Source organism: Hyperolius riggenbachi, chromosome 6 (genome assembly GCF_040937935.1).
Source record: "Hyperolius riggenbachi isolate aHypRig1 chromosome 6, aHypRig1.pri, whole genome shotgun sequence".
Taxonomy (NCBI): domain Eukaryota; kingdom Metazoa; phylum Chordata; class Amphibia; order Anura; family Hyperoliidae; genus Hyperolius; species Hyperolius riggenbachi.
In genome coordinates this window covers 299796790-299819141 of record NC_090651.1, presented here as the reverse complement: position 1 = coordinate 299819141, position 22352 = coordinate 299796790, and the positions used below count along the sequence as shown (strand labels likewise).

At 45.6% G+C, this 22352-nt stretch overlaps 1 protein-coding gene across 1 annotated transcript in view; it reads left to right on the top strand.

Moving 5' to 3' along the window:
* Positions 1–22352, top strand: part of LOC137521645 (excitatory amino acid transporter 2-like) — a 184302-nt gene that overhangs the window by 87504 nt on the left and 74446 nt on the right. The window contains exon 2 of the mRNA XM_068241162.1: positions 7871–8043. Coding sequence (XP_068097263.1) covers positions 7914–8043 — 130 coding nt within the window. The 5' untranslated portion in view covers positions 7871–7913. The remainder of the gene's footprint in view (positions 1–7870; positions 8044–22352) is intronic.

The following is a 22352-nucleotide window of genomic DNA, read 5'->3' as shown; positions in this document are numbered from 1 at the left end:
ATTCCAGGTTACCTATACTGCGGGCAACTATTCCAGGCTACATATACTGGGGGGGCAACTAATCCAGGATTCCTATACTGGGTGCAAATATTCCAGGCTCAGTATACTGGGGCAACTAATCCAGGCTACCTATAGTGTGGGAAGTTATACCAGGCCACCTATACGGGGGGCACCTATACCTTGCATTTCCCACTGTGGCATGCAAAGCAGGCCACACTCACTCCTTTTCTTTTTTTTCAGCAGGGGGTGGGTTGTCATTTAATACCTAGCCTCCCAGGGGCGTAACAATAGACCCTGCAAGGGATGCCTCCACAGGGGGGCCCAGAAGCCATGGGGGGAAAAGTGTGAGAGACTGACAACTAAGGGCATGGAGAGAAAACATATTCTGCTCTAGTACCATTGTTATACTGACTGCATGTGTCCACTACACAGATAAGGAATTATACACACTTTGGAATTTGTACACTGTCCCTGCTCCCTAGGGTTCATAAAAAACATCTGTCTCACACTGCAGCAAAGTTCTGATGACTTCATGTACAAAAAAATAGCCAGTTAAATAGTCAACTATGTCCTGACAATATTGGGGGTTGCATCTTTTGAACACTGTACTTTGGTCGAGGGCCGCACGAAATCACGACAGCGCAAACTCGAACAGATCTGCCAGGTGGCCTGCCTCTGGCTCTGCCTCTTGTTTTGTCCATATTGGGAGGGATGAAGTGAAAAGTATGCACTGACTTGACTAATACAATGTGCGGTTACACAGGTGCAGTGAACAGGTTGCAGTGACTGCTGGTACAACAATGTGCGGTTACACAGGTGCAGTGAACAGGTTGCAGTGACTGCTGGTACAACAATGTGTGGTTACACAGGTGCAGTGAACAGGTTGCAGTGACTGCTGGTACAACAATGTGCGGTTACACAGGTGCAGTGAACAGGTTGCAGTGACTGCTGGTACAACAATGTGCGGTTACACAGGTGCAGTTAACAGGTTTGCACGGACTGGTATATAAAACAGCGTGCGGTCACACAGGTGCAGTGAACAGGTATGCAGTGACTGGAATTAAAAATGTGCAGCTTTCACACACACAGGTACCCTGAACAGGTATGCAGGGATTGGTATTACAAATGTGCAGCTGTCACACACACAGGTACCGTGAACAGGTGCAGTGACTGGTATATAATATAACACTGCGTGCGCTCACATAGGTAGGTGCACTGAACAAGTAGGTATGCAGTGATTGGTATTACAAATGTGCAGCTGTCACACACACACACACACACACACACACACACACACACACACACATACCGTGAACAGGTGCAGTGACTGGTGGTATATAACACTGCATGCGCTCACGTAAGTAGGTGCACTGAACAGGTAGGTATGCAGTGATTGAAATTACAAATGTGCAGCTGTCACACACACAGGTAGTCACTGAATGTGCTGGTCCTGGCAGCGGCACAGTAGGAATTAGCAAGGGGCCAAGGGCCAGCTGCGACTGACTGACAGGGGTGTATATGCAACACAAGTGCCTGTGGGACACACACACACACAAAAAAAAATAGATCACAAAAACAACAGTAGCTCTCAAAAGAGCTGTTGAGGGGTGCTTTTTAGCAATAAGTATCAGCAAGGAGCAAGCTAACAAGCCTAAAAAGAACCTAACTAAGCTTTCCCTATGTCTACAGCAGGTTCTCTCCCTTCTCTAATTACTGCAGCCACCCGAGTGAGTGAAAAGGCTGATGCTGCCTGCCTTTTATAAGGGGGGGGGGGGGGCTCCAGGAGGGAGTGTAGCCTGATTGACTACCATGTGTCTGCTGACTGTGATGTAGAGGGTCAAAGTTGAGCCTAATGATGTAGTATAGGGGGCTGGTCGAACTCGCATATAGTTGGCAGTTCACCGTGAATGCAAACCACCGACGTTCGCGTGAATACATTCGCGTGCGAACCATTTGGGCCATCTCTACACATCTGAAACAAGCATGCAGCTAATCCAGTCTGACTTCAGTCAGAGCACCTGATCTGCATGCTTGTTGAGGGGCTGTGGCTAAAAGTATTAGAGACACAGGGCAGTCAGGCAACTGGTATTATTTTAAAAAGGAAAAATCCATATCCTTCTCAGTTTAGGTTCCCTTTAAGTCTAAGTGTTTTTATCTGCATGGGGAAAACACATTGGTCCTCAGCTTTCCTGTGCAGAAAGCAAGGGAGGTAGGGGGAGAGGGGGGGGGGCATCCAAAGTTTTGCAGGGGGGGCCTAGTGATGTCTAGTTACACCCCTGCCAGCACCGGTTGTCCTAGGTACGCCACTGCATGTTATAAGGTTACCAATTATTTCATCATTCACTTAGAGGCTAATGTCTGATTATTGCATGTGCTTGACTGTTATTCAAATGAAAATTGTAAGATGTAGTGATTTCAGCCAAACACTGACTTAAATAGTTAAGCTGCTAATGTCTAACCTCAGACCAAACAGTAAATCCTTTCTGAGTAGTGAATTTCACAACCTGTCAATCCATGATATTTGTGAGCTCATTTCTCTGTTGTGAAATATTATCAGCGGTCCAGATGTTTAAATCACCTAGGACAATCCAGATATGCCACTTTTAGTGTAGCCAGCAATTCTGAGAATTCTTGACGAAGTCGGAGGATGTCTCAAGGAGTACTGTCACAGATTGCCCCCCCCCCCCCCCCACACACACACACACACACTTCCTTATAGCATAGATGAGAAGAAGTGCATGCTCTGTCCACTCACACTTCCTATAATTTCACGCTCCTGTCCTGATGTGCACAGCGGCCCAACATGTTCTGGGCATGCATACTTCAGAAATTACGCTCATGTATGAGCAGCACTTGTCAATGAGAGGTGAGGCCAGTGAGGGATGATTTATTTTGACATGTGACATCCTTTCCCTCCAAGATCTGCCATCCTTCTGATTTTACCTCCCAAGGCCATGGCCCTTGTGGCCTTCCCGGAAACCGGGCCCTAATTTTAATGGCTTTACCAGACAAGAATTGCTAAATGCTTATATACTTTATGTAAAAGTGCCAATATTCGATACCCTGAACCATAAAGATAATTTAGCAAAAAACACTATACCGCTACTGTTGGACATTATCTCTTCTTGAAAAACATGACTTTTGCCAAAGTCATACAAAGAGTTATTCATGGAGAAACAACACTTTCTGATAACCCTTGGGCAGGGGTGTAGCAATTGCCACCACAATGGATGCAGCCACGGGGGCCCATGGGGAGAGGTCTGGGGGGACCCGTGGCTCTGGGGCTTGAGCAGGGCCATTTTTAGTGGCAGGAGACGCCTCAGCAGCGGGGAGGGGAGGGGGAGCAGCAGGAGGGGGAGCAGCATGCACACACAGCGGTGGGGAGGGGACCTCGACTCCCTCTTCCTCACTTCGGGATTCCCTTCAGCACTCCCCATCCAGAAATTACAGCAGCAACCAGGGAACTCTCCTGACTTACCTCTTGGGTTCCATGCAACGGAGCTCCACTCTTCTCTGCAGTTCCTCGCTTTACTTCCTGATTAGCTCAGGAAATAGAGTGAGATGCTGCAGAGAAGAGCTGAGCTCCGTCACATGGAACACAAGAGGTGAGTATGTGTTCCCTGCAAACAGACTGCTGCTGTAATTTCTGGATGGGGGATTGCTGTAGGGGAGCCCGAAGTGAGGAAGGGGGTAGTCGGGCCTCCCTACCCACTGCTGTGTGTGCTCACTGCTCCCCCCCTTCATAGCCCTGGAGACACCTATAACTGGCTATCTATACTAGGGGCACCTATAACTAGCTACCTACACTGGGGACACCTACACTTGGCTACCTATACTGGGGCACCTATACCTGGCTATCTATACTGGGGCACCTCTACCTTGCTATCTATACGGGGTCCCTTATACCTGGCTACCTATACTGGGGGCACCTTTATCTGGCCATCTATACTGGGGTCACCTACACTTGGCTACCTATACTGGGGCACCTATACCTGGCTACCTATACTGGGGGTACCTATACCTGGAAATCTATACTGGGGCGCCTATACCTGGCTACCTATACTAGGGGCACCTATATCTGGCTTTCTATACTAGAGGCATTGATACCTGGCTATCTATACTGGCGACACCTATACCTTGCTACCTATATTGGGGAACCTATAACTGGCTATCTATACTTTGGCCACCTATAACTGGCTACCTATGTCTGGGTGTCACCCTGGACTCCGCACTCTCCTTCACTCCCCACATCCAAAACCTCACAAAGTCCTGCAACATCCACCTTCATAACATCTGCAATATCCGCCCTTTCCTGACCTCTGCCACCACCAAACTCCTCATCCATGCCCTCATAATTTCCTGCCTTGACTACTGTAATGCCCTTCTGTCTGGCCTCCCTATGACCCGAATTGTCCCGCTGCAGTCCATCATGAATGCGGCAGCCAGAATTATCCACTCCTCCCATCGCTCTACCAGGGCGGCTCCCCTCCGTGAATCCCTCCACTGGCTTCCTATCCAGTCCAGAATCAGATTCAAGATACTGTGTCTGACCTACAAATCCGTCCACAAAACCTGTCCAACCTACATTTCCGATCTTACTCAGAGGTACACACCTAGCCGCTCCTCCAATGAACTTCGCCTGACCGCCCCCCGCATCACCCAGTCCCATGCATGCCTCCAGGACTGGGAGCAGCCCCTTCCTTCAACATCTTCAAGAAGGCCCTCAAAACTCACCTTTTCACTCTGGCCTACCACCCCTCACAAGTGCTCCAAACCCACAGCTGAACTCTGGACCCCTACCTTTCGTGTCCCTAGTCCCTACCTCTCCCTCTAGAATGTAAGCCTTTGGGCAGGGTCCTCCTCCTTTTGTGTCCTACCTGATCATACACCTGCATTACTGTGCACCCATGCTATGCATTTGAGTGAACCAAACTTGCCTAATCTCCATGCTCCCATCCCGTGACTAAGCATTACCTTGTACTCAAACTGTGCCAAGTGATCTGGTTTTTCTTGTATTCCTGTATTGTCATATTGCTGTACGACACCCCTAAATATTGTCTGTAATCTAAACTAATGTCCAGCTGTGATGATCCACTCGGCTGCCTGTGCAGGCAGGCAGCCTTTTGACCACTGTTCAGGTCTGCATTCTACAGGTCTCTGGAAAAGAGACCTTTTGTCAGTTTTGCAGCTTGCTGCTGCTGGGGAATTTGCATACGTTGGGCATGCAAATTTCCTAGCCACATCCTCTGGAGGTTTGTACTATAAATACCATGTGATATCACAGACCTTCGCTGGTCATAATGGTTTGTTAACACACTCCTGGAGTGTCAGCCTTCTCTGTTGGATTGTTTAAGAGTAGCTTAGAGTAATTCTTGGGACTGCGCTAGGCAACCTTGTTAGGAGCAGTCAGAACTGTATTATCTGTTTGCCTTGTTCTGTCTGGGAGTGTAGGCTGGGGCAGTGGTTGCTACCGGTAACTCCTTCTGTCTTGAGATTGTCCTGTCGCCGGCGGTGGTCGACAGGAGATCGTTCTGTCTGTCTGGATCGCACTCGCCCTAGTGTTAGAGGCGGTGGATTCTTGTGGTCTGTATCTTGGAGCTAACCTTAGCTACAGTCGCGACTGGTTACTCCTTCTGTCTGTTGTGTGTGCTTGGATCACACTGCTCTGACGGAAGAGCAGTGGATCTTTCTTGCACTTGATTTGCACTGGCTCTGACAGTAAGAGCAGTGGTTCCAGTGTGACTTATTCCTATTGTCCGTTTGTATGTCTGTCTGTCTACGCCTGCTGGTGCCTGCGGTAAGGCAACCGTGTAGCAAGCGTGTCCGTCTTGTGTTGGTTAGTTAGGCGTGCTTGTCTCTGTTGTGCTTAACACGCGGAGACCGCGCTGCAAACGCGTTCGCTGTTGCGAATGAGTGCGGTGTTCGCGTTTAGTTAGCATTTGTTATTTTCCTTATCTTCTCTTTGTATGATTTGCTGTGCCTTTGCGACTTTCGTGCTCTGCCTTGCTGTAGCCTTGTGTCACCTCTGGCAATTGCCTCTCTCGTCTCGCGATTGCGTTCCTACTTCATATCTGCTGTTGTGTATGCACCGTTGCGGGTTGGCGACTAGATTGGTGCACACACATACAATCTGTCCCTTTGCTCATTCTCATTCGCAATCACTTCTCAGGCGATTGCGTTCTCACTCGGTTTCCTCTGTTGTGTGTCCACCATCGCAGGTTGGCGACTAGATTGGTGCACACACATACATTCCTCCTCTGTGCTGATTCTGTCTTGTGTCGCTGTTAGCAATCGCCATCTCCTACGATTGCCTTCTCGCCTGCTTTTCATGGTTGTGTGTTCGTCGTCGCTGGGTGGCGACTAGATTGGTGGACACACATACCCTCTGTCCCTTCACTCTCTCTTTTAGGGCTACCTTGCCCTGTGTTCTTCCCTTCATACAATTTCTGTCTGGCGTCTGTGGCAGGGCAGAGGATCTGTTCCTCTGCACTCCACAGCTCCATCTGCCGACAGGAATTTCCCTCTACAGGTGCGTTGCACCTTTTGCTGGGTTCTCTCAGATTATACGCTTGTGGAGGATCTCCGCAGTGTCAGCGCGCGTCCTGGGCGCTGACCACGGAGAGAATTCCACAATCGTTACACCAGCGCTGCGTAATATGTTGGCGCTTTATAAATACAATGAATAAATAAATACCTATACAGGGGGCAAATATACCTGTCTACCTATACTGGGAGCACCTATACATGGCTACCTATACTGGAGACACCTATACCTGGCAATTTAAACTTGGGGAACCTATACCTGGGTATCTATACTGGGGGCACCTATACAAGCCTTTATGAATTGCTGGGCTGCACGGTGGCGTGGTGGTTAGGGATTTTGCCTTGTTTGAATCCCATCCAGGGCACTATCTGCACAGAGTTTTTATGTTCTCCCTGTTCCTGCATGGGTTTCCTCTGGGCACTCCAGTTTCATCCCATAACCCCAAAGCATAGAGATAAGTAGATTGGCGTTCCTTTAAATTGATCTTGACTAAGATATACATACTAAAAAGAGAAAGAGGAACGGCGCCAATGTTTATCATCTAGAGCGTAGAGACCACAGCTGAGAGAAAACAGTGTCCAATGTTCAAGCAATAATGTAATTGAATCAGTGCAGGCCACAAGTAGGTATATGATACAGTTCCACCGTGCTTCACATCTGAGGTATCAGGCCAATAAAAGTGAATCCCAGCACCCAAAAGGAAAAAGGCTTACCAGCCAATAACAACCCACGTTATAAAGTTGTATACATAGTATGAGGCTCCCAGTGGTCACAGAACTGTTTATCTTTAACTGTGTAAAGTCGTCATCCAGATAGAATCGGTGTAAGATCGATGATATATCATAAAATGATAAAAAAAACAGCAGTACTAAGTGTAGACCGCTTTATTGAGGACAAATGTATCATAAAATCATAAAAGACATAAAAAGAGTACTCCCATATGTGGCCCAAAGTTATGGGTACCCTAAATTAAAATAGCGCATGTATACTGGCCAGTGGTAGGAACAAGAATATGAGGTGTCACTCATCTCTTTCCAGACCGGCTTTGCAAACCTGTGTCATCAGTGGATGCCAGCTGATGCAAGAGAGCAGCTAACAGACGGTGACTTCACCGCCTGTCAGTAAAATGGACCATAAAGCTTCAGTTTGGCTGTGCTAGACCGATTTCAGGCTATAGAAAATTTTATATTTTAGTTTATTTCTTTCCTATTGTTTTATGCATGTTATGTGGAGGTAGAGGAAAAACAAAAAACAGAAACAGCTAGGAACCTGTTCATACACTTTAAATATATATGTATTGATTTGAAGTGCTTTTTGTTTCTGCAGGTTGTACCCTGGCTCTGACCACCAGCTTCTTCACCATTCTAGGATGACAAATCACATTGAAGTTCCTATTTCTGATGGACATCACATGAGCCTAGAAGAGTTTCCCAAACCATGTTGGACAAAACACTGCAGCTGGCTGAGAAGACATCTGCTCTTGATATTAACTATAGGAGGTAACTAGCTGTAGTGGTATGATGCAGTTATGTTGTATAGTTCAACATAATGGTTTCACACTGGTGTGATTTGTCTTTACTGGTTTTACACTTAAGATGTACATTTACGGAGGGACCCAGGTGAGGGGGTCCGATCCCCCTCCTCGCCGCTGTGCCCGTACCCCCTTCCTGCCGGCTACCCCCTCCAGCTCGGTGCACCCCCGCCATGGCCAGAAGGGAGCCGCCCCCCCACTTTTGCTGCCTGAGCATCCCATCTCACCCCGCCTCATGGGCGGCCCGGGGCTGGATGTGGTGGATGCAGACAATCAACTCGCAAATGTGGAAATGTACATCTTAACCCCTCTCCCCACTGCCTCCCTTCCTACCTGCTACCCCCTCCAGGCTACCTATACTGGGGGCAATTATACTACCTATGGGGGGGGGGCGGCATCTTCACAAGTTTGCCCCAGGCAGAAAAAAGTCAAGATCCGGCCCTGGCCACATCACAACACACAAAATCACAAATCACAAACTCACAAACCTAAGACTACGATCTATGACAGACTGCACTAACAGGGTAATATGCATTGTGCCACCCTCACCCCTGCACACCTCTTGCCACCCCTTGCCCAGTGACATACTCCCTGCGGGACAGTAAGCACGTCACTGGGATTTCCAGGGATCCATTGTTCCACACATGCGTGTGCAATACCGTCGCCAACCTTTTTTAAAAGGTATGTGTTGCCCATTACTTACATTACTTCCACCACCATGTAAGTCCAGCAGTAACACGTTGTTGCCTCTTCGATGGCTTGGTGGCAGATCGGGTACTTTCAGCGCGACGAGACATGTTACATCATGTGCTAGGCCTCATTGCCTTGCAATGCCGTTGAGTTACCCTATGATAAAACAGGATAACGATATGGCGGTTTTCAATTCAAGTGTAAAAGGGACTTTAGAGGCTGTGCATTGGTCTAGCATCCCTGATAAAAGGCTTAGTAGCAATAGTGACTTAGTGACAGGCCTGGTCTTCCCATGATGCCAAGTGAGATGACTTCCTCAGACAGCAGAAGTCTGGGGGCCGCACCAGCCAGAAACAGGAAGTGAAGAAAGTGCCTGGCCAACTTATACTGGGGGGCAACTGTTAACCTATACGGGGGACAACTGTCCCTAGCTACCAGTACTGGGGTACCTATGCCTGGCTACCCACCTATACCGAGGGTGTTTTTTGGGGGGCTCCTGCAGCTATAAGGTGCAGTGCAAATTGTCAGCTGCTGTGCAATCACTCCAATTCGGGGGGGGGGGAGGGGCATATTCACAAGTTTGTCTCAGGCAGCAAAAAGTCTCTGCATAAGCTCTTTATAGTTGCTGAAGTGGTAATGACACTTGCTCTGAAAAGTGGTAATCATTGACATACCATTTATTTCCCTTTGGCTATGCTTTTCTTACACAGTACTGTTTTTAGTGGGCTTTAGTGGATGCAATTGTACAGTGCTGTGGGGCCAGTGTACAATCTTCACTTATGGAAGGCATACACTAGAAGGCATTTTTAATAGAGTATGGGCCTGATTCACAAAGCGGTGCTAACAGTTAGCACGCTGGTGAAAAGCCCTTTATCATACCTAAACTCAGTTTAGGCGTGATAAGTTTAGGTGTGATAAGTTTAGGTGTGATAAGTTTAGGCATGATAAGTTTAGGCGTGATAAGTTTAGGCATGATAAGTTTAAGCGCCAACTGGGTTAGCACCGCAGTGCACAGCTGATCAAAGTTTTACGCTAGCAAAGTCTGGTGCACTTCGTATAAAGTTTAATGGCACTGCTTTGCGTGCGGGACTTTGCAAGCGATCTAAACTTATCTAAACTTATCACGCCTAAACTTATCACACCTAAACTTATCATGCCTAAACTGGCTTTTCACCAGCGTGGTGCAATGGTTATCATGCCTAAAGTCTCTAACTGGGTTAGCACCGCTTTGTGAATCTAGCCCTAAATCTTCATAAACCATTGAACTGAAAACTATTAAAATCTAGGCTTGCCTTGGTAGTTTTTGAGTGAAATATTGATCAAACCTCAATCAAAAAGAAACATTCTTTCTTCAATAGTAGGCAACTGAAGGCCACAAAGCATTTGCATTGATTTGTATTTATTTTGTATTTATATAGCCTTGTCACTAGCTTTCCCTCAGAGGGACTCACAAGCTAATCTCTACCATCGTTGTACACCATAGTTGTCATAGTCTGGGGCTCTGTTCACAGTGGTCAGTTGCTTTGCAGAAAAATCCTGCATGTCAACTCACTGCCCATACAATTCTATGGGGCTGTTCACAGTGCTGCATTGTAACTGATCACGTTATTCTAACTTGCTAACTTGCTAACTTGCTACATACAGGCTTTGTATTAAAGTCTATGGCCAGTCTCCATTGCAGTTCACAGTCATAACACATGCATTATGCAACTGACTACTGTGAACTTAGCCTAAGGCTAGGTTCACAGTGCTCAGTTGTGTTGTAGACTAATTCTGCATGTCAACTCACTGCCTATACAATTCTATGGGCCTGTTCACAGTAAAGCATTGTAAAGGATTGCATTATTCTAGCTCGCTGCATGCAGGCTTTGCATTAAAATCCATGTCCAGTCTCTATTGTAGTTCACATGCATTTTAACTCATTAAAACACATGCGTTATGTAACTGACCACTGTGAATCCAGCCTAAAGCCATTCAACTTATCTGGGTGTTTTTGTGGTGTGGGAGAATGCCCAAAGGAAACTCACACAAACACAGGGGAATATAATTTCTCCATGACCCATATCATGACCCAGATAGTATCATGACCCAGACATGAACTAGGTTCCAGCACTGCAAGGGAGGAGTGCTATCCACTATGCCACCATCTGTACAAAGCTCTGACTGCAGCTGGGGAAAACTCTATCTGTTGTACAGTTAGTGGGGTGGAGGGGGGATTGTATATGTTATATTTATGTGACTGCACTGTTATAGCACCTTCTGATGAAGCCTTTCGAGGTGAAACTGGTCAAGGGATTGTATGTGTGTGTGGTAGCACTGTAATATAATATGATCACCCCATAAGTGTGTACATTTGTTTAAGACACCCCCATGAGAGTCTGCTGACAGGCTTAGCTTTATACACTGGGGCAGTGAGACTGCACAGACATGATTGCCCAGTGAACGCAGCGGTGTAACAATAGATCCTGCAAGGGATGCATCCGCAGGGGGGGGGCCCAGAAACCGCAGGGGGGCCCTGTGGGGGAGAAGTATCTTTTCCCTGTCCTAAGAGACTGGCAGCTAAGGGCACAGAGAGAAACAAGTTCTTGCTCTCTGCTGTCTGTTTTTATAGTTTTTATATGCACGGGGAAAACACATTCAAGTGTGCACCAGCCAATTGATTAACATTGGTTCTCAGTTTACCTGTGCAGAGAGCGAGGGGGGGGGGGGGGGGGTTGTGTCAGGGAGAGGGCCCCATGCAAAGTTTCGCAGGGGGGTCCAGTGATTTCTAGTTACGCCCCAGAGTGAACGTATAATTTGCCTTATATCAGTATCTCATGATTAATAGCACGTGAGTGGCTGGGTGATAGCTACACCACACTCCAACAAACCGCAGGAGCAGTGAGGGATCAGTGAAGACCCCCCTGGCCATTTGTCTAGTGCAATTTTCTCTGCGATCACAGCAGACAGATTTTACAGGATCTTCTCAAAAAATTAGCATATTGTGATAAAGTTCATTATTTTCTGTAATGTACTGATAAACATTAGACTTTCATATATTTTAGATTCAAATACACACAACTGAAGTAGTTCAAGGCAAGCCTTTTATTGTTTTAATATTGATGATTTTGGCATACAGCTCATGAAAACCCAAATTTCCTATCTCAAAAAATTAGCATACTTCATCTGACCAATAAAAGAAAAGTGTTTTTAAAACAAAAAAAAGTCAATCTTCAAATAATTATGTTCAGTTATGCACTCAATACTTGGTCGGGAATCCTTTTGCAGAAATGACTGCTTCAATGCGGCGTGGCATGGAGGCAATCAGCCTGTGGCACTGCTCAGGTGTTATGGAGGCCCAGGATGCTTCGATAGCGGCCTTAAGCTCATCCAGAGTGTTGGGTCTTGTGTCTCTCAACTTTCTATTCACAATATCCAACAGATTCTCTATGGGGTTCAGGTCAGGAGAGTTGGCAGGCCAATTGAGCACAGTAATACCATGGTCAGTAAACCATTTACCAGTGGTTTTGGCACTGTGAGCAAGTGCCAGGTCGTGCTGAAAAATGAAATCTTCAGCTCCATAAAGCTTTTCAGCAGATGGAAGCATGAACCCACTTTTGAACCAGAAACAGCGGCAGAAGCGCCTGACCTGGGCTACAGAGAAGCAGCACTGGACTGTTGCAAGCAGCACTGGACTGTTGCTCAGTGGTCCAAAGTACTTTTTTCGGATGAAAGCAACTTTTACATGTCATTCAGAAATCAAGGTGCCAGAGTCTGGAGGAAGACTGGGGAGAGGGAAATGCCAAAATGCCTGAAGTCCAGTGTCAAGTACCCACAGTCAGTGATGGTCTGGAGTGCCATGTCAGCTGCTGGTGTTGGTCCACTGTGTTTTATCAAGGGCAGGGTCAATGCAGCTAGCTATCAGGAGATTTTGGAGCACTTCATGCTTCCATCTGCTGAAAAGCTTTGTGGAGATGAAGATTTCATTTTTCAGCACAGCCTGGCACTTGCTCACAGTGCCAAAACCACTGGTAAATGGTAGGAAATTTGGGTTTTCATGAGCTGTATGCCAAAATCATCAATATTAAAACAATAAAAGGCTTGAACTACTTCAGTTGTGTGTATTTGAATCTAAAATATATGAAAGTCTAATGTTTATCAGTACATTACAGAAAATAATGAACTTTATCACAATATGCTAATTTTTTGAGAAGATCCTGTATATACAGAACAGTCCACACACAGGATTGTCTCTTTAGCTTTACAGATTCTATGTTATATATGACAAAGAGACCATTTTTTTTTATATTTTTGTACCTATAGGGCAGGTCCAGTTGGACATATGGTGCATGGTTATTTATTCCCTGGTACTATTTTCAGATAGTTTGTATTCAAGATATTTTACTGCACAGAGCCATAAAATAAAATGGTAGCTAAACAATTTCAGTCAATTGCATTGAAAGCAGTATAAAACCCTGACATAATATTCAATAAAAACATGTTTTCCTACTTTTTATATGCCATACAGTTATCATATTTGCTTTTGTGCATAAGTATTAGTATTCATTTAGAAATTATAAGTTTCCAAAGTACCCTTGTTTTGCTCTGAGAGCTGACTTTGCATTTTATTCTTAACTGCTTTATTCATCTTCTAATGCAACCAGAAATGCTTTCTGATTATCTGACAGTGTTCAAGAGAGTCTGCAGTGTCAGATAAGTATTTACATTCCTCACTTGATACAATTAAAGGGACTCCGAGCTCAAATTAAAATAAAAAACTGTACTCACCCAGGGCTTTCTGCAGCCCAGTGCTGGTCTGGAGATCCCACGCCGGCGTCCTGGCTCTTCTCCAAAGGTCTACCCCAATATGGCTCCCCGGCGGCAGCCCGGCGACACCGGGCCCGAGTGTCGGGGCTCCTCTTACTTATTCGTCACAGCTGACGACGCCTCGCGTCATCACAGCGGCCGGTGTGACGCTACGGCGCATGCGCGATTAAACCAGAAAACTTAGGAGAAAAAGTAAATTGGATGGGGACCATTTTCACCAAACAGATTTTCACCATAAAACATTCTTTTTCTTTCAGCCTTCCTGCTTTGCCTGTGCTTTGGTAGGCTGAATTTACCTTAGAACAGTAAAAAGTGCCAGGACACTATCAAACCAGATTTGAGCCAGCAGTGCTAGCTATCTGGCCACATATTTTGCTCATCTACTGCCCAGCCAAATCATGTACATGTAAAATAGGGGACAGGGAAATTTGGGTGTCTGAGATAACCGCTAGAAGAATATTGGTAAAAATTGCCAATATTCTACTATTGTGCAGTGCTAATTATGATAGTAAAATATTGGTACAGATTACCAATATTTTATTTTTGCTGAACCTAACCCAATTCGCTCATAGAGATGGCCCGAACGGTTCGCCGGCGAACGGTTCCAGGCGAACTTTGGGTGGTTCACCTTCGCTGTTGTGTTCAGTGAACCCACCTCATCACAGCATATACCTGACTGTTGTGTTCAGTGAAAACCACCATCACAGCATATACCTAGCTGTTGTGTTCAGTGAAAAGGGGGTATCAGCTACTGATTGTGCTCAATCCTTGTTTACAGTTCCTCTTTAAAATGATGAGGATTGATAAAATCATTGCTGATTGATACAAGCATACTACATAAACAACAATAACAACAAATAATAAAAAAAAAACTAAGCAAAAATATTTTCTGTACTAATTGTAATAAGTTGTCCGAAAAAAAAAAACATAATACTTTAAAAGAAAATATGAGCAACTTTCTATTTAGGTTCATGTACTATATATTGTTCAGGTCAGTCAGTTGGATGCATCCACTGTGTCCCTTCCCCAAATCGTGCTTTCCCTGTGTAAGTGAGAGGATTAGAGTGGGTTAGACTGACATGCACAGATGTGCTTACTATGCCTTCTGGCTCATATCAAGGTAGTAACAGAAGCTGCTGAAGATTCATTAGTGTCTCTTTGCTCCGACGTCACTCGTGTGTAGAAAAAAGAATAAATCCTTTTCGTAATCTCCATTTGGCCTCTTAGTTCCCTCCAAACGTTCTATTTTGGTCCAATGATCATATGTTCTTTACCCAGACAAACTATTACCTATCTCTCCTCTCTGATTTCATTCCTAACCCATTCATGGTGGCCTTATTGTAAATTAACATCTTATATTGTTGGCTGTTTAGAGAGAGCATATACTGTACATATTTCAGTTCTGGGTTACTCCAGTGATACTGACTATGGCTAATGTATTAATATCTTCCATGTAAACATAATCGCTAATAAGCAGAGGAAAAATAAGGTATGCTCAACTAGACACCTTTTTGAGTTTTGAGTCTTTGAGCAACTTTTTCCAGTTCCATTTAGGTGAAGGGGATACCCAGATGCTTATAAGCATGATCTAGTGTAGCTAAGTGACACTCATAATGCATCTGTTAGCTGTTTAAGTGCCTGGCTGATGATGTGTATTAAAATGTTGTCAATAAGAATGATAAAATAGCATTGTATGTTGCTGATAAGTGACGTTGAAGGCCCCCTACCCTGATTAGTAGTTGTTCCAATTTGACACGTATGGCATCTTTCAGTCTAGTATTCTTTGTCCAAAATTTGCACAAACTATCCTCAAAATATTTTCCTTTTCTATGAAGAGTAGGTAGATTTCAGCAGTGGCATAACAATAACCCTAGTGACCCCCGCAACCACAGGGGGGCCCGACAGCTACTACCCCCTCCTGGGATGAAGAGGATATCAGCAGCAATATGGACTAAGTAGATAACAAAAAAACAGCTTTTACTCTGCACAAGGAAGGGGGGGGGAGGGGGGACAGCTGACCACTATGATAGTTAGAAAAGGAGGTACACCGCTCACCACCCCACCAGACCAGCCAAGAGCAGCCAAACCCCATGGATACTGTAGAAAAGTGGAATATCCGCTTCACTGGCATATAAAAGTACGATCTTTATTGAAGCATAAGTAAGCTGGACAACATATTAGCTCACGTGTATTCGAGCCTCACAATCGCTCCTTAGTCAGCTCATCAGCTACGACTGAGGAGCGATTGTGAAGCTCCAATACACGATACTTATGCTTCAATAAAGATCGGACTTTTATATGCCAGTGAAGCAGATCTTCCACTTTACTGATAGTCTCAGGCAGTGGCGTAGCTAGAGATCATGGGGCCCCATAGCAAAACTTTCATGGGGCCCTCAGATATAGGCACTCTTAAGCAATGTGACCTGCCCCTACTCTATGAGTTAATTGGGCAATTCACACTCCCATGCAATCAACACTGCACATAGAGATCATGGGCACTGAGACAAAGCGCCCATGTCCATGAATAAACCTAAGGTGCCCAGTGTAACTTAGCTCTGGCTTTTTCTAACATCCTGTAGTCCTTCAGGTTCCTCACTGTTTTTCCATTCAGATCTGTTCAGGAGCTATGCCCCTCTGAAAATCTGCAAAACTAAGCCAGCTGCTGACTACTGTGCATAGTTGGGAACCAGGGGAGGACTTAGACCTTTTGGTGTGGAGGGAAAATACAAACTAGAGGCCCGTTATCATGGCAGCCCAAGCCCAAATGACATCACACACGTGCCCCTCGTGCTATATACCAGTAGTCACATGGGAAATACAGTAAGAACACTTGAGGGACAGCGTGACAGGTAAAGTATAATGCACTGGCACCGGGGGGTACATAATACATTTTGAGTTACAACGGCCGGGGTTTCCGTCGCGTTTAGATATTATCATCAGAATTCACCTGCAAGCAGCCCTTCTGAAGTCTAGTGACTGTTACAAATTTTCAACCTAGACAATACCCTATGTAGCTTTGCACATGCAGTCATTTTAACAATGGTGAGAGACTAGACAGATTTTTTTTCCCATCGACCTTGCAGGCAAGCCTCTGCTCTGCATCATGCTGTGTATATCTACCAGCTTGCCCGCCCTCTAATTGCTCTGTAATTGGGCTTTTATTTCCCTCATCCAGCCCAGTGGTTCACATTGCCTTATACAAAAACATGAAAGCGCCAGGTACTGTACCAGCCCTAAATCATTAGGTGAGAGGCAGCCTGGAGGGAAATCTTCCCCCTTCCCCCCTGGCCAGTCCTCCCGGAACATTCAGCGCAGTGACAATTTTACGAGCTGCACAAGTGCAGAACTCTCCTGGACCTGGAAGCATGATCCAGGAGGCGTGTGGGCTGTGCATGCAGCTTTCGGAGTGGACAGCGTCCACTAAATGCTAAAACGGTAGCCAGATATCTAGAAACATTTTGTGTTTTGAGTCACTGAGTTCATACCTTTAGCAATAGATCTTGAGGGTCTCTCCTCAACTGCTTCCGTACCTGGCTAATTGAAATCTACGCCTTGTTTGGGAAATGTAATCCCTGCCAGGACGAACATTTCAATTAGTGCGCTGTACTGACCTGCCTATTGCGCTGCTCTTCTGCTGCTGGAGCCCACTCGCCCTGCTGTGACAGCAGAGATCTATGAGCTGGTCAGGAGTTTCATTGGCTCCTGATCCTATGATCACTATGAGCCAATCATATTGAATGGGAGAGCAATGGGTCTGTGCAGCAAGACGTTGGTGAGCCCCCGTTTTTTGTACCAACAGTCTCATTCGGAGGCCCGAGACTGCTGGTACTCAAGTGGTTAAAGATTTATAGGTGTTGTATACTCTGAGTAGAGTTATCATCTTGGAGTGCTAACCATAAATAGCTAGCCCTGATAATGGTAAGACGCGCTCTTACCATTTGAGGACTCGCCACATTTGCACAATACCTGAGACAGTGGGGCTAACTAGTGTTGGGCGAACAGTGTTCGCCACTGTTCGGGTTCTGCAGAACATCACCCTGTTCGGGTGATGTTCGAGTTCGGCCGAACATCTGATGGTGTTCGGCCAAACTGTTCGGCCATATGGCCGAACTAAGAGCGCATGGCCGAACGTTCCCCGAACGTTCGGCTAGTGCTGTGATTGGCCGAACGGGTCACGTGTAGTGTTGGGCGAACATCTAGATGTTCGGGTTCGGGCCGAACATGGCCGCGATGTTCGGGTGTTCGAGCCGAACTCCGAACATAATGGAAGTCAATGGGGACCCGAACTTTCATGCTTTGTAAAGCCTCCTTACATGCTACATACCCCAAATTTACAGGGTATGTGCACCTTGGGAGTGGGTACAAGAGGGAAAAAAATTTAGCTAAAAGAGCTTATAGTTTTTGAGAAAATCGATTTTAAAGTTTCAAAGGGAAAACTGTCTTTTAAATGCGGGAAATGTCTGTTTTCTTTTCACAGGTAACATGCTTTTTGTCGGCATGAGGTCATAAATGTAATACAGATAAGAGGTTCTAGGAAAAGGGACCGGTAACGCTAACCCAGCAGCAGCACACGTGATGGAACAGGAGGAGGACGGCGCAGGAGGAGAAGGCCACGCTTTGAGACACAACAACCCAGGCTTTGCATGAGGACAAGAAGCGTGCGGATAGCAATTTGCATTTTGTCGCCATGCAGTCATAAATGTAATACAGATGAGAGGTTCAATAAACAATAAACAGTAATTGGTGTTGTCCAGAATGCGCACAATGCGTGGGTCACGTTCAATGCAGACCTAGGCCGAAGAGGTCATAGCCTAGGTTCACAAAAACCTGTTTATTTGGGCAATTTCAATGGTGGCGAGTCTGACGTACATAAATCGCAGCAATGGCCGTTAGCAACGTCTGAATCTCACGAAATGTCTCATGCAGGTAGAAGACATATTGTTAGACTTGGGCTCCAAAGATGGGTTCCCTACATCTCTGCAAACCAGAGTTACAGGGCTCCAAATTTGGTAAAATCCCCCATAGGCTTTCATTGGGCCTCCTATTTACAGTTCCAAAATCTCACATCTTTTCAAAGGGCAATTGCTCAGCAGTGGCAAAATTTTTAACATTGTAGGGACCCTTAGGGGGAACATGACTGGTGAGTTTCGGGCCCCTAGGCCAAAGAGGTCATAGCCTAGGGTCACAAAAACCTGTTTATTTGGGCTATTTCAATGGTAGTTATGCTGACGTACATAAATCTCAGCCATGGCCGTTAGCAACGTCTGAATTTCACGAAATGTCTCATGCAGGTAGAAGACATATTGTTAGACTTGGATTCCAAAGATGGGGTCCCTACATCTCTGCAAACCAGAGTTACAGGGGTCCAAAATTGGTAAAATCCCCCATTGGCTTCCATTGCCTCCCTATTTCACTTTCCAAAATCTCACATCTTTTCAAAGGGCAATTGCTCAGCAGTGGCAAATTTTCTAGCATTGTAGGGACCCTTAGGTGGAACATGACTGGTGAGTTTCGGGCCCCTAGGCCAAAAAGGTCATAGCCTAGGGTCACAAAAACCTGTTTATTTGGGCTATTTCAATGGTGGCGAGTCTGACGTACATAAATCGCAGCAATGGCCGTTAGCAACGTCTGAATCTCACGAAATGTCTCATGCAGGTAGAAGACATATTATTAGACTTGGATTCCAAAGATGGGGTCCCTACATCTCTGCAAACCAGAGTTACAGGGGTCCAAAATTGGTAAAATCCCCCATAGGCTTCCATTGCATCCCTATTTCACTTTCCAAAATCTCACATCTTTTCAAAGGGCAATTGCTCAGCAGTGGCAAATTTTCTAGCATTGTAGGGACCCTTAGGGGGAACATGACTGGTGAGTTTCGGGCCCCTAGGCCAAAGAGGTCATAGCCTAGGGTCACAAAAACCTGTTTATTTGGGCTATTTCAATGGTGGCGAGTCTGACGTACATAAATCGCAGCAATGGCCGTTAGCAACGTCTGAATCTCACGAAATGTCTCATGCAGGTAGAAGACATATTGTTAGACTTGGATTCCAAAGATGGGGTCCCTATATCTCTGCAAACCAGAGTTACAGGGGTCCAAAATTGGTAAAATCCCCCATAGGCTTCCATTGCCTCCCTATTTCACTTTCCAAAATCTCACATCTTTTCAAAGGGCAATTGCTCAGCAGTGGCAAATGTTCTAGCATTGTAGGGACCCTTAGGGGGAATATGACTGGTGAGTTTCGGGCCCCTAGGCCAAAGAGGTCATAGCCTAGGGTCACAAAAACCTGTTTATTTGGGCTATTTCAATGGTGGCGAGTCTGACGTACATAAATCGCAGCAATGGCCGTTAGCAACATCTGAATCTCACGAAATGTCTCATGCAGGTAGAAGACATATTGTTAGACTTGGATTCCAAAGATGGGGTCTCTACATCTCTGCAAACCAGAGTTACAGGGCTCCAAAATTGGTAAAATCCCCCATAGGCTTTCATTGGGCCTACTATTTACCGTTCCAAAATCTCACACCATTTCAAAGGGCAATGGCTCAGCAGTGGCAAAACTCACCAGTCATGATCCCCCTAAGAGTCCCTACAATGCTAGAAAATTTGCCACTGCTGAGCAATTGCCCTTTGAAAAGATGTGAGATTTTGGAAAGTGAAATAGGGAGGCAATGGAAGCCTATGGGGGATTTTACCAATTTTGGACCCCTGTAACTCTGGTTTGCAGAGATGTAGGCACCCCATCTTTGGAATCCAAGTCTAACAATATGTCTTCTACCTGCATGAGACATTTCGTGAAATTCAGACGTTGCTAACGGCCATGGCTGAGATTTATGTACGCCAGCATAACTATTATTGAAATAGCCCATATAAACAGGTTTTTGTGACCCTAGGCTATGACCTCTTTGGCCTAGGGGCCCGAAACTCACCAGTCATGTTCCCCCTAAGGGTCCCTACAATGCTAGAAAATTTGCCACTGCTGAGCAATTGCCCTTTGAAAAGATGTGAGATTTTGGAAAGTGAAATAGGGAGGCAATGGAAGCCTATGGGGGATTTTACCAATTTTGGACCCCTGTAACTCTGGTTTGCAGAAGTGTAGGGACCCCATCTTTGGAATCCAAGTCTAACAATATGTCTTCTACCTGCATGAGACATTTCGTGAAATTCAGACGTTGCTAACGGCCATGGCTGAGATTTATGTACGTCAGCATAACTACCATTGAAATAGCCCAAATAAACAGGTTTTTGTGACCCTAGGCTATGACCTCTTTGGCCTAGGGGCCCGAAACTCACCAGTCATGTTCCCCCTAAGGGTCCCTACAATGCTAGAAAATTTGCCACTGCTGAGCAATTGCCCTTTGAAAAGATGTGAGATTTTGGAACTGTAAATAGGAGGCCCAATGAAAGCCTATGGGGGATTTTACCAAATTTGGAGCCCTGTAACTCTGGTTTGCAGAGATGTAGGGAACCCATCTTTGGAGCCCAAGTCTAACAATATGTCTTCTACCTGCATGAGACATTTCGTGAGATTCAGATGTTGCTAACGGCCATTGCTGCGATTTATGTACGTCAGACTCGCCACCATTGAAATTGCCCAAATAAACAGGTTTTTGTGACCCTAGGCTATGACCTCTTCGTCCTAGGACTGCATTGAACACGACCCACGCATTGTGCGCATTCTGGACAACACCAATTACTGTTTATTGTTTATTGAACCTCTCATCTGTATTACATTTATGACTGCATGGCGACAAAATGCAAATTGCTATCCGCACGCTTCTTGTCCTCATGCAAAGCCTAGGTTGTTGTGTCTCAAAGCGTGGCCTTCTCCTCCTGCGCCGTCCTCCTCCTGTTCCATCACGTGTGCTGCAGCTGGCTCTGGGTTAGCGTTACCGGTCCCTTTTCCTGGAACCTCTTATCTGTAGTACATTTATGACTGTATGCCGACAAAAAGCATGTTACCTGTGCAAAGAAAACAGACATTTCCCGCATTTAAAAGACAGTTTTCCCTTTGAAACTTTAAAATCGATTTTCTCAAAAACTATAAGCTCTTTTTGCTAAATTTTTTTTTCCTCTTGTACCCACTCCCAAGGTGCACATACCCTGTAAATTTGGGGTATGTAGCATGTAAGGAGGCTTTACAAAGCACGAAAGTTCGGGTCCCCATTGACTTCCATTATGTTCGGAGTTCGGCTCGAACACCCGAACATCGCGGCCATGTTCGGCCTGTTCGGCCCGAACCCGAACATCTAGATGTTCGCCCAACACTAGGGCTAACCTGTGAATTGTGTTGTTGAATTGCCTAATTTAAACCCTCAAAATTACTGTATGTATCTGACTATGATGAGTTTCTATGAGTTAAGTGTTATGCTTACCTATTTATGATACCACCGCCCTTGATTGCCTCCTTAACTTACGCCTTGAATACTTTAGCTCATAAGTTTGCAGTAGGTCTTTTTACCCCCAGGTGGAGTACAGAGAACCAACAGTGTGACAGGTTTTACCCACATGTGAAAAACTTAATTGCAATTCAGGAACCACCAATTGTGAGTAGCATCTAATAGCATTTACTAGCTCATGAAGGGCCTTTTCAAATAACACTCTGAAAGCTCAACCTTCCTCTGCTTCTGTTCTTCTTCCCTCTCTGAGTTATTCCAATTGGATAAAGGAGAGCCTTCATGGACAAAAACACTATAAAGTGCAGGGCCGGTTCTAGACTTTTTGCTGCCTGAGGCAAACCTGTGAGGCAGCCCCCCCCCCCCCCCCCCTGATTTGGAATGATC